Source organism: Lissotriton vulgaris, chromosome 10 (assembly GCF_964263255.1).
Source record: "Lissotriton vulgaris chromosome 10, aLisVul1.2, whole genome shotgun sequence".
NCBI classification, from domain to species: Eukaryota; Metazoa; Chordata; class Amphibia; order Caudata; family Salamandridae; genus Lissotriton; species Lissotriton vulgaris.
In genome coordinates this window covers 41,619,071-41,632,399 of record NC_141698.1, presented here as the reverse complement: position 1 = coordinate 41,632,399, position 13,329 = coordinate 41,619,071, and the positions used below count along the sequence as shown (strand labels likewise).

Here is a 13,329-nt window from a genome sequence, read left to right as displayed (position 1 = left end):
AAGGAATAATATGTTTTTGCTATGACTCTTACAAGCTTACATAATCCCTCTGGCTAGCATCATCAACTCTCACGTCTTATCCCACGCTGACAACACACAAGTTAGTCTCTCCGTCTCCCTCACGATCAAGACATTCAAAATCTTGAACAAGTTCACGGCATGCTTGACTAAAATCGCTGAGTGGATGAAGTCCAAATGTTTGAAGTTGAACATTGATGAAACTGAAGTCATGATCTTTAGTTAAGAGCTCCTCACCTTGTGTCTCTGTCTGGTAGCCGATAGAACTAAGACTGACACCCACCTCCACCACCAACATCAAGAACATCTGGATCAACTTCGACTGCAAACTCAAAATGATTGCCCAAGTCAACGCCATCATTCCATCATGCTTCCACACCCTGGAAATCTGAAGGAAGATTTGTAAATGACTCCCTACCGGCACCCTGAAAAACTGTCAACCATGACCTTGTCACCAGCAAGCTGGACTCTGGGAAACCCCCTATATGCCGGGATCAGCAAACCGTTAACGAGTAGGCTGCAGACTATTCACAACTCAGTGGGAAGAATCTGCACACACATCTCACCTCAAGGACTTACACTGGATACACATATATACACAAACACAATTCAAACTCCTCACCCACACATTCAAGCACTGCATAACTCTGGCCCAGTATACCTTAACAATTGCATCAGTTTCACAACCCCGCAAACATCGCTAATCAGCTGGGCATCTATTTTCACATATCCGGTGCATTCATAAACCAAATCCAGCAGTGGAGCCTTTTCCTCCATCAATCCTAAAACATGGAACATCCTACAGCTAACCATATGAGCCCCCCCTTCATTTCTTGAATTCTGCAAGAACCTAAAGTCCTGGCTTTTTGAGTAATGACATCAGGCCCTGGACTTTGCTGCATGCACACCGACTCACCATGAGGATACTATCCAGTGTGAGAGTGCTCCTTACAAATATATGAAAAAGTGTGCACCTTATTAATGGACATCACGTCACATGCCATATCATCCATTCGTCTGCATTACTCTTATACGATTAGTCTTAGAAAGCCAGCTTGCTGGCATGTGAAATTTGAATTTCTTTAGTCAGTGACTAGTAAATTCAAACCTACAAAGTTACTCCCACATATCTATCTACAAAGTGCTTTCCTCAAGGCTCTTTTGACCTCCTTATTTCTGAAAGTGTAGATGAAAGGGTTCAGCATCTGGGGCACAACAATGTACATTACACTTACAATCCTGTCAGAGGGAACAAACGTGGCTGTAGGGGGGCGTACATACACAGAAAGTGCTGACCCGTATAAGAGTGTGACAACAATAATGTGAGAGGAGCAGGTGGAAAACGTTTTGCGCTTGGCTACAGCAGTTGGCATCTTCATTATAGTGATGATGATGTGACCATAGGAGATGGCAATGCAGGATAAAGGGATACTTAGAATGAAGCTCGCCTCTACTATGTCTACAAGTGTAATAATTGTGAGGTCTGAGCAGGAGAGCTTGAAGACTGGTACAATTTCACAAAAGAAGTGGTAGATTATGTTGGACCCACAATAAGTCAGCCTTGAGGTCCAGACTGCATACAGCAATGAATGTAGACAGACGATGACCCAAGATCCAGAGACAAAGAGGATGCAACGCTCCTTACTCATCACCAATGTGTAATGAAGAGGCCGGCAGATGGCCACATACCTATCATAAGCCATTACTGCCAGGAGGAAGCTTTCCATATTACCAATGGCATGATAGAAGAACATCTGAGAGAAACACCCTAAGAATGAAATTGTCTTAAGGGCACGAAGAAGGTTGATTAAGAGATTTGGGATGATGGTGGAGGTGACAACGATATCTACCACCGACAGACAGCAAAGGAGAAAGTACATGGGGTTGTGAAGGTGGGAGTCGTTGATAATCAATGCAATGATAACCGTGTTTCCAAAAAGTGTGGTAATGTATGTGATTAAAAAAAACACAAAGAGAAGTTTTTGATCCTCACCAAGATCGGTAAATCCAACAAGGATGAATTCTGTCACTGTAGTTCGATTGCCTTTATCCATACTTAATGTACCCTATAAAGACAGAGAATGGCAAAGCAATATCAGTTATGGTAATGTGTTGGTTCATAACAAACATGGTAAGCACATAATATGTATGTCAGTATTATGAAATATTCCTATGAACATGTTCCCTTCCTTGAAAGCTTGAGGTTCCCCAAATGCATTCTAATTCCTATCATCTCCTTTTTAGACCTCCATTTTACTCATTCATTAACTTTATAACTACATACTTCTTTCTTTTAATACTCTCTTGCTCTTTCTCTTCAAACACACAGGGGCACAGTAATTGACTTCATGCCATCATGATAGTCATTCCTCCCAACTGAAACTACAGGAACACCTTTGTTTTTTATGTGAGCTGCTGCTTCACTCTCATAATCAGCCCAGTAAGGAGGTAGATTTCGGTGAAGAATCTCTTGCATACTGTTTGTAGTTTAGCCTAAACAGAATGACCTACTTCAAAGACAATTGCACGTGACACACATACAGCATCACCCAAAAATTCTTTCCACTTACAAAATATATAGTTTAATATTCCCAAACTAATTTAGTTGAAAGGAAGGAAGACTAAAGCTTAAAATGACACCACAAAAGGGAAAATAGGACATAGGGATTAGGAGTTTTGAAATGTCTTAAAAATATCTGAAATATACCAACTTTGTAGCAAACATCCAATGCAAAAAAGGGGTGCAGTTGAAAGGGACTTAGGCATCCTCAAAAGCTGATCAGTAATGGAGAGAGGTAAAATACAGGTTTCTGGCTTGCTCTGGTCAAGATTTATGGAGGATTATTACTAAAATACCCCATGTGACGACCACCAAGGGAGTAAGTTTGGGCAAAGGTCTGGGGCTCATCGCAGTCAAACATTTTACCTTCTCACTCTTTGTCACTTTTAGGGAAGCAAAAAAGTCACCTGCAAAGAGCAAGGCAAAGACAGGAGGCCTCACATGGCTCCACAAGGTCCGATGCATTGCTTTCACAGTCCCAATGGAGTCTCAGACTGGTTTACTATTAGACTTTGAGGTTTTTCTTTATGCCAGAAATCAGAAGGGAAAGGTTGGCACCTGAGCTTGGGCCCATGCGTTCATGGTCCTGATTTGCAGCAAAACGCTCAGAGAAAGAGATAAACCAGGAAACTGTAGGTGCAGAAGTCAGCTATTTGTCAGGTGTGCTTGATATCAAGTACCTCTCTTTCAAAAGTGTGGAAAAGTATGTATTTTCCTCACAAACTCATAACGTTTTACCGGATGCTTGAAAAATAATCAGATTGTCATTGTAGTGGGAAATGTCTCTAACAGACATTTCTCCAATTATCAAGCTGTACGCTAACCTGCATAGCGACGATTACACTAGCACTAACCGGCATATCGCAGATTTCATTACGCCTGCTTTTAAACTAACTAAACCATTATAGCCTATGGGTGGTGGATTACAAGGATGAGACCACCCTGCCCTAACTATCTCTGCGATAAAATCCAGAGATAGCCAGCGATAATTGTCCTCGCGCTAAGCGCACTTAGTGATAATTATCGCCGGCTGTTGCTGATATGCCCCTAAACCATTATAGCCTATGGGTGGTGGATAATAAGGATGAGACCACCCTGCCCTAGCTACAAGGGTTTGCCTATTGCTGTGAGATTATCACTGGATTTCCAGCGATAATCGCACATTTTGCAGCTATCGCTGGAATTTTTTTATCGTATTGGATATAAGGGTTGCTGATAGCGCGCTATCTCTGCGATGATAGCCGGCGATAAGTATCGTTGCACTAGGCGCGCTTAGTGATGATTATCGCCTGCTGTTGCTGATATGCCCCGAAATTCACCAAATCAGAGAAACATTTGAATCCTTTTCTTCAGCTTACTCTTGAAAACAGCAGTCACTTTATTCATCTGAACCTTTATAGGTGGAAATTATGCTGAAAGCTAAAATGGTATTGGGCTTAAAGTATGATTTTGAAGTGCTTAGTCTGTTATAACTTATTCTTCATCTACACAAATTATGCATCTGTTGTATCAGAATATGTACTATCATGCTCTCTCATGCCTTTGTGGATTATGTCAATGCTGCAAACATACAGAAAAATAATTATAAAAACATATTCCTGAGGACAGGATAGGGTTGGTGAATGCTTTCTTCTACATATTCTTTTATTTCAGGACTCGCCCCTTTACCTAATCTCCCCATCTTAACCAACATGTACTGTACTGTATTGTATTGCAGTACGGGTATCTTGGTGCTGGAGTTAGCTCCCCGGTATGCACATATTTACCAACAATGATGAATATACTGCATTACACCCTTGGGTAGAGCCACGTTTTAAGCATCTTCCTAAAGGGTACAAATTCTTCTATTTCTCGAAGAATGGGTGGGAGATCTTTACAAAGACGGGCAGCCACACATCTAAACGCTCTACCTCCAAACCTGGAGGTTCTGATTCTAGGTGTGCTCACCAAGAGCCAGATGTAGGTAATTTCTATTTACCGATTCCTAAATACCGAATTTTACCGATTTGGTATTTAAGAATCGGTAAATAGAAAGGAAAAAATCAGCAAATTTTACCAATTCGGTAATATTCGTTATTACCGATAAGGTAATTACCGAATCGGTAATAAGGAATACCTTCCCATTCATTCCGATGGGCCTGAGGCCCATAGGAATGAATGGGAAGCGATTCACTATTACCGATTCGGTAAATACCGAATGGGTAATAGAGGGAGCATATTCAAGGGTGGCAGGGTGTCACATTGACACCCTGTTGCACCCCTGAATCGTGCATGTGTGAACATGTGGCGCATATACATGCCTTAAGGACATGTATGTCTGCCACATGGCACTTTTAAAACAACACAAAATTGCTTTTTTAAAAGTATTCGGTATTTACCACCAACTTGTAGTTGGTGGTAAATATAGAATCCTTAAAGGAAAAATGCACTCACTTGAGTGCTCCCTACATAGGATTTAAGGATTCGGTAATTTACTGATTCCTTAAATTAAGGAATCGGTATTTTACCGAATCCTTAAATCCAGCCTGCTACATCGCAAAGGGCTAAATACCGGTCGGTAACAGGAAATTTACCGATTTTCGGACGTTACCGACCGGTATTTAGCTACCTACATATGGTCCCAAATGAGGTGCGGAAGAACGCAAGCTTGTTGAGGGGGCGTACCAAGCAAATTCTTCCTGCAATGGTGCTGGTCCCAGACCATGCAGGGCCTTGAAGACAATACCGAGTGATTTAAACTGAATTCTCGGTGGAACTGGAAGCCAATGGAGCTCTTTGAGGGACAAAGAGGCCAAGACTCTGCGTGGCTTCTTTAGGGCTAGTTTTGCAGCTATAGTTAGAATTCTTTGTAGTTTTACGATCAAAGATTTTGAGGCCCCCAAAAACAGGGCATTAAAATAGTCCAGGCGGCTCACAATAACACTTCTCACCACAAGGGCTCTGGCAGTCATGGGTAGCATGGAAAGTATTTTCCACAGAGCTTTAATGAGGCAAAGCATGTACCAACTATTTTATTTACATGATTTTCTAGACTCAGTTTATTATCAAAAACAACTCCCAAATTGCGCCCAGCCTCATAAGGCATAGGGGGCTTGTCAGACGGCGTGGGACAGACGTTAGCCGGGAGTGGCCGAGGAACTTTTTTGGGCGTGCCGTAGAGAATCTAGGGTTTTCCCCGTAGAACTGCGTGGCATTGTAAGAAAGCAATCTGGCGGTTGCTTGCATGCATTCGTGGAAGCTATTAAGCGATATAGACTGGTTGCCATCTAAAGAAAACATAAGCTGCGTATTATCTGCATAGTTCATAAGTTTGATTTTGTCGGACTTGATGATCGGAATCAACTGACTCATGAAGGTATGTTGGCTGACGAACATAAGCTGCAGGTTTCCACAGCAAAATTACGGTTGCACAGATTACCTCCCACCCCTTAAATTACCCATCAACTAAAACATACTTTTACAGAGTTTCTTTAACTTATATTGCACAACTGCGCACCAAGCTAAAATTTACCCAAAAAAAGTATTATTAATCACATGGGGGAAACCTATTGCATTTGCCAATGCTTGTTTAAGAGCTGCTATGTAGCCTCATGAAATGTACTGAATGTCCTGCTCTTTCAAACAAATATTTAGAAGAAAGTAAATGAAGCATATTCTGTGTTATTTATAGGTATTCAATGGTAATCTTTTTAACACTATATTAATCTGAGACAAAGAGTTGCAATGAGTTATAAAAAAGTAAAAGTGCATTAAATCGGGAATGTAGTATTTCATATACATTGAGTACTGGTGTCTAGGCAGGAGATCTATCTAATTGCTGTTTTAGTTTCATTTATATATGAGATTCTAAATTCTTTTTACATTTTGCTCTACAAAAGATTTTTTTTTAATTATTTTAAATTTGTCAGAATGACAATGTTTTCAAAGTATGGATTCAACAGGAACTCCCAGATCAGGAAATAGCTAACAATATTTCCCAATATCAACTGTTTACTATAAACCCATTTAGGGAAAAAGGGGGGGGAGAAAGCTTCACAGTTCATTCGAAGGACTCAGGTCCACCCGACATAGCCGCAATCTTGGGACCGGACGACCTCCGGTTGACGATCCCTACACTGCCATTAAAACGTGACCGCACATGGTGCGGTTGCATACTTGCATTTCTCTATGGGAGCTTGTGCTGCAGCTGTAAACCAGCCATAGCACAAGCTCCCATAGAGAAATGGGTGTTTTTGTTAATCCTCATAATGGTGCCTGTCACTCGGTGCAGGGAATAACAGCCGGAGAACGCTGTGGCAAGGGGGGCGTCAGGAGCCACAGTCACTTTCCGACATGCTATGCATGTTGAAAAGCCCGGCATGAAAATCCTGTTGGAAAGCGACATCATAATCCCCACGGCGTAAATGCCGTACATAGGGGATTATGAGCGGCCTCCAGTTGACCCACCGGCTTCTTGAGCCCATCGGAAGCCAGTCGGTCTGACTGGCCCATTTCAAATCTGACAGCCTTTATTGTAATAAAGCTGTCAGATTTGAAACCAACGATGTAAGTTGGAAAGCCACCGACCTGCGGTCAGAGGCTTTCCGATTTACATTGCAATCTGGCCCATAATGTTTGTGATTGTCTGACTTTTTACCTGGAGACAATTATCATTTTTAATGAAGATTGTCCTATTGATGTAAAAGATTTTTTAAAAAAAGCTAATGAACCTGAAGTCCACTAAACCTATCATGGTGGGATAGAATAGATTCCCGCAATATAATATTAACATCCAAAATTATACTCCCCATTGTTAAAGATATTTCTAACTAATCTATACTACTATTATTAAGAGAGAACTTGCACCTTTTGGCCAGGTAAACTCAGGAAAGACAGCGCCAATCTACACACCCGATACATCTATGAAAATGTCAGGGTGTGTAGATAGACATAGGCTATATACATTTTTTTTAAAAAGTAAATTAAAAAAAATTAAGTTTGTAAACAAAGTAGTCCCCTGAAAGTAGCGCCGGCCGGGACCTAGCGCTGGCCCAAAGGCGAGATGCACCCCATAGTTAACGGAATATGAATGAAAGCATTAATATAATTTTAATTCACGAAGGAGACAGAATTACATCGGATGACTCGGAGCATTTAACTCGGACTGCTTCCCGTTTCACTGAAAGGAAGGATTATTGTTAAATTGAGAGCACATCACGGACATTAATTTTTTTAGATGATCTGATGGTTTATGCATTCTTGGCGTGTATTTGTCACATATATGTTTGCATTTATTTCATGTACAAGGTTGATTCTAATTATGCAGCCTGGGGGTACCACGTTTTTGGTAACAGGGTTGGTGCATTATGGGTTGAAAAGGCAGTAAATTCTGTTCTTGGTTATGTGTGGTAAAGAGGTCACGGGGTTTCACTAATTGGGGACTAATTGAAGAAACGTGTGCAAGCAAGTTTAAAATATAATCATTGTGCAAGAGAGAAGTTGATTCGGTTTCTATAACGAAGAGAGACACGCACACGTTATCCTGTTAGCCATGACCCCTTAAGGTAAAAGAACACTGTTTGTTTTTTGGTTGTTACGAATAATGGGCAGGTTGGAGGGCACTGTTTTGTTTTATTGATTTTATTATGATAATGGAAGGGTGATTTGAACGAGGGCAGCGAGGGTGGGGTGGTCAGTGACTAAATGTATCATGTGTTTTTATCATTTAGTGCACATTTGTTTTGTGAAACAGTTCAAACAGCTCTTTATGATTTATTTTAGCACCCCTGCTGAAGAACTTTTTATGTTCGAAATGCATTGGGTCTTTTATTGCACTGGGTCAAAAGGGCAGTTGGCATCACGTGTCTATGTCTAAGTTTGGATAAACAGCATATGGCATTTGAAAATGAGGAATAACGCATTCCAGGTCAACTCATCTGTCTCCGGAGTGATTGCACAAGAATGGAAAATATGGATAACTTTACACGTTTACCAAATGGGAATACAATGGATTACTTCGGTGAAATGTTAAAAATGGTCTAAATGTGAAGGACTGTTGTCCTATTCTTAGCAGTGCAGCAGTTGGTGTTGCTACGTTCGCACCTTTGATTATTATCCAGGGTGTGTAGATGGACATAGGCTATATAAATTTAAAAAAAAAGTAAATAAAAAAAAATTAGGTTTGTAAACAAAGTAGTCCCCTGAAAGTAGCGCCGGCCGGGACCTAGCGCTGGCCGCGACGCGATGTGCGTGATGACGACGAAGGAGGAGGGCGGTAGAGTGAGGAGCGGCTGTGCAGTGAGTAGCGGCGGCACAGGTAAGGAAAGGGAAAGTGAGATTGTGTGATGCAGGGGGAGGCAAGAAGGAGGCAGCACTAAATAACAATGACGGAGCGCGAGTGAGTCGGGGCGGGAGGGGGGCGCGAGTGAGTCAGGGCGGGAGTGGGGCGCGAGTGAGTCGGGCGGGAGGGGGGCGCGAGTGAGTCGGGCGGGAGGGGGGCGGGAGTGTGTCGGGCGGGAGGGGGGCGCGAGTGAGTCGAGGCGGGAGGGAGTCGGTGCGGGAGGGGGTCGGGTGGGAGCGGGTGTACTGCCCCCAGCCCCTTTCTGCCCCAGGCAATGCTGGGGCGGGCTGCTAGTGAATAATATTTTCTTAATAACATGAATATTTTGCACAAGAAACAAGACTACTGCATTGTACATAACGTTTCTTGACATTGGTCAGACAAGTCCTTAACTAGGTTTGAATCCATTTTGTCTCACTCTGTCTCTGCACACAGCAGTATATGCAGAAATCAAACACTTTGTTGTTGTGTACATGTTGAACCTGAATGGCTTCATCCATCAAAATGTAACCATTCAAGGCCTTTTCCTGCCACAGCAAGTTTATTCATTACAGACTTCTGGCATCGTTTTGAGTGTAACTACACTTATACTGTCATATCAGATGACGTTAAGTCAAAAGGGATTACATTAACAGTCATTGAGGGTATGGTGTTAGGGTGGTGTTAGCTGATGCTGCATTACAATCCGTGGGCCACATCTGCTAATATTTCACACAATGTGGGGCAGCAGGGGAACTTGCTGTGCTGTGTTAGTGAAAGGGAGAGTACAGAAATGCTCCATATTTACAAGAATGTGGAGCATTTCTACTCTTGTTTTGCATTGAAGCAGTGTGTGCTGCCTATGGCCAATGCAGGTAAACTTGCACCATCGTTCAAGGGTGCCTGCATTATATGCTGTATTGATATTTTGTAGGAAGGGGCATCTTTCCTCTTTCTATATGAGCTGAAGAATGCAGCACACATGGAAGGAGGAATAAACAAAGAGAAATACAATTTTGGCTCAAATACAGATTACAATCCCTTGTAAATCTGGGTTTGTTTCAAAATGCATGGATGGGTGCCTGGGAACACCATGTAACATCTACTTGACTCAAAGTAATGCAAGGCAGAGCTATGTGCTGCATTGTTTTACTTTGTAGTTACTAAACTATGCACAGCCATGCAAAGTGGCATTGCATGGCTTAGTAAATACCAAAACTGATTTTTCTTCAGGGCTAATAGTAGATCTGGTCCTGGATTCTCATTTAGTAAACTGGTGCAACAATATGATAAGCTTATGCTAACTTTAAGAAATTGGGATATTAGTTGAGAGGGGTGAAAATAAACCCCACTCAAATAATAAACCCAATCCTTGTCAAGGTCAACCACATATCGCACCAAATACACCTGTGCTTAACCCTCTGGTAGCAGGGCATAAAGCAGTCAGGCTTAATGTAGAGGTAATGTGCAAAGTACTTATGCAGCACTCAAACAGTAATACATTGAAAACATAACACCAATAAAACATGAAACCACGTTAGGAACATAGAGTGAAATTCAATTAATAAAATGATACCAAAAGTACTAAAATCCCATCAGTAGAACGAGAGATATGAGACTTTAACCTTTTAGGTAAAAAAACAAATCCAAAAAGCACAAAGCCTTCCTCATGGTTATCTGGTCATGTTTGACTGGGTGTAAGTCACAAGTTTAGGCCTACCACTATTGAGCTGGGGTCAGATACAGAGACCAGGTTGATCGCACTGAAAACGTACCTTCTCACATCTGTGCTAAGAGCCACTGTTCCTGAAGAGCCGGTCATCACTGGAGCTTCACTTTGGTGATCGACAGTGGTTGTCACTAACTCCACAAAGTTCAAGTCTCACTGGATGCTTACAGCAGTGATTGTCACCAAAGTTCACTGTCAGAAAAAAACAGATCTCGCTGGGGATTCACGTTGACGGTCATCAACGGTGGTCATTCCTCTGCAAGAAGAGGTAACTTTGCGGTATGAGGAGCCCAAAGCTTTTGTGTCTTCACCTTTTCCTCAGAAGGAGTACACTGAGAAGCCACACAAGGGTCCAGGAACTGAAGGACATCCCTTAGGGAACAGGTCTCACTCTGTAGAGGCCAGCAGCAGGGCTAGGGCAGGTCCAGTTGGTGTTGTTCAGCTGGGTGAATGCAGGAAGACATCTGGCAAGCTTGCCATGCCCCTGTAGCTTACATGGGAGGTCAGCCAACTGACCTTTGGAGTATTTCCTCAGGACCCTGAGTTCATGGCAAGCAGGCTCAGTCTCCTTTCTTCAGACGGCAGTGCATTCCTTCTTCTCAAACTTACATAGGCCCAGATGTGTTCTATTGAGAGGTTCTGAAGTCACCACTTTTAAACCTGGTGCCAGCCTTTAGGTTGGGGGAATTCCCTGACCTACCCCCAAATCTGGTTCTGGTCAATTCGTTCCCTCAGCTAGTACTGACTCCAAATGGTCTTGGATGACAAAGGCGAGGGCAGATCTGGTGTCAGATTCCTATGTGAGTGTGACAGGCAGGGTTCTTTGAAGTGTAACCAAGACAGGGCACAGCTCCATCGCATTAATGCTGTCAGGAAGACTCACTTCCTTCACAACTAGTCCTCTTTTATCCCTATGTTAGGAAAGAATATACAACACACAATAAGAGAGGCAATCACAGTCGGGGACCCTGGACACTGGTAGAAAGCCACAGTTGGTTTACACAGAAAAACGCCAACTTTCTAAAAGTAGTATTTTAGAATAATAACTTAGAATCTGACTTTACCTTTAAAGAGGATTTTAAATTACCATGTATTTGAGTGTAAAGAGCATTTCCATATCTGGTCTCAAACTGAAGTTATCACATATTTAGTGTAAAAAGGTAACCCAGTGTTAGTCTACAGCAGCGAAAAACAAATGTATGAGTTTTTCCCTACCAGGATATGTAAAACATAAGTACAGTGTTCATACTTTTTAAATATCAATCAATCAAACAATCAATCAAACACATTTATAGAGTGCGCTACTCACCGGCAAAGGTCTCAAGGCCCTGGGAGGGTAGGAAGGGGGGGGGCTGCCACTACTGTTCGAAGAGCTAGTCTTGAGTTGCTTCCTGAAGGCGAGATGGTTCTGCGTCAGCCGTAGGTGGGTGGGGAGGGAGTTCCACATCTTGGCTGCCAGGTAGGAGAAGGATCTTCCTCCGGTGGTGCTTCTGCGAATCCGTGGGATGGTGGCGAGGGAGAGGCTGGCGGAGCAGAGCTGGCGGGTGGGTATGTAGAACGTGAGGCGGTCGTTGGGGTATGCTGGGCCCATGTCGTGGAGGGCCTTGTGTGCATGGGTGAGGAGCCTGATTGTCCTGATTGTGATTCTCTTGCTGACGGGGAGCCAGTGTAGGTCTCTCAGGTGGGGAGTGATGTGGCTGTGGCGGAGGATGTCCAGGATGAGTCGTGCGGAGGCGTTCTGTATGCGTTGGAGTCTTTTCTGTAGTTTGGCTGTGGTTCCAGCGTAGAGGGCGTTCCCGTAGTCTAGATGGCTGGTGACGAGGGCCTGGGTGACTGTCTTTCTGGTTTCGGTGGGGATCCACCGGAAGATCCTGCGGAGCATTCACAGGGTGTTGAAGCAGGAGGATGAGACCGCATTGACTTGCTTGGTCATCGTGAGGGATGAGTCCAGGATGAAGCCCAGGTTGCGTGCGTGGTCCGTGGGGATGGGGGCATTGCCTAGCTCCGGGGGACACCAGGAGTCGTCCCAGGCGGAGGGGGATGGTCCGAGGAGGAGGACTTCCGTCTTGTCCGAGTTCAGTTTCAGACGGCTGAGCTCCATCCATGCTGCTACGTTTTTCATTCCTTCTTGGAGGCTGGCTCTGGCGGTGGCGGGGTCGTTGGTAAGGGAGAGGATCAGTTGGGTGTCGTCCGCGTAGGAGATGATGTTTAGGTTGTGTCGGCGCATGATGGCTGCGAGGGGGCTCATGTAGATGTTGAAGAGGGTGGGGCTGAGTGAGGATCCTTGTGGAACACCGCAGATGATTTGGTGGCCACTGATCGGAAGGGAGGGAGGCGGACTCTCTGAGTTCTGTCTGAGAGGAAGGAGGTGACCCATTCCAGGGCTTTTCCTTGGATCCCGGCGTGGTGGAGGCGGGTTTTTAGGGTGCGGTGGCAGACAGTGTCAAATGCAGCCGATAGGTCGAGGAGGATGAGGGCAACAGTTTCCCCGTTGTCGAGTAGGGACCTGATGTCGTCGGTGGCTGCGATGAGTGCGGTCTCGGTGCTGTGGTTTGCTCGGAAGCCGGACTGTGATGGGTCGAGGGAGCAGTTTGTCTCGAGGAATGCGGTCAGCTGTTTGTTGACGGTCTTCTCAATGACTTTGGCGGGAAATGAGAGGAGCGAGATGGGGCGGAATTTCTTGAGGTCCGTGGGGTCCGCGGTGGGTTTCTTCAGTAGGGCGCT

At 43.9% G+C, this 13,329-nt stretch overlaps 1 protein-coding gene across 1 annotated transcript; it reads right to left on the bottom strand.

Moving 5' to 3' along the window:
- Positions 1-1,148: 1,148 nt before the first annotated feature.
- Positions 1,149-2,072, bottom strand: LOC147684497 (olfactory receptor 1C1-like). The gene has a single exon (XM_086942359.1). The coding sequence runs from the start codon at positions 2,070-2,072 to the stop codon at positions 1,149-1,151; it is 924 nt and encodes a 307-aa protein (XP_086798485.1).
- Between the last annotated feature and the right edge of the window lie 11,257 nt (positions 2,073-13,329).

Coding starts and splice junctions, on each gene's coding strand:
- LOC147684497 (XM_086942359.1), bottom strand. CDS start 2,072: ATGGATAAAGGCAATCGAACTACAGTGACAGAATTCATCCTTGTTGGA.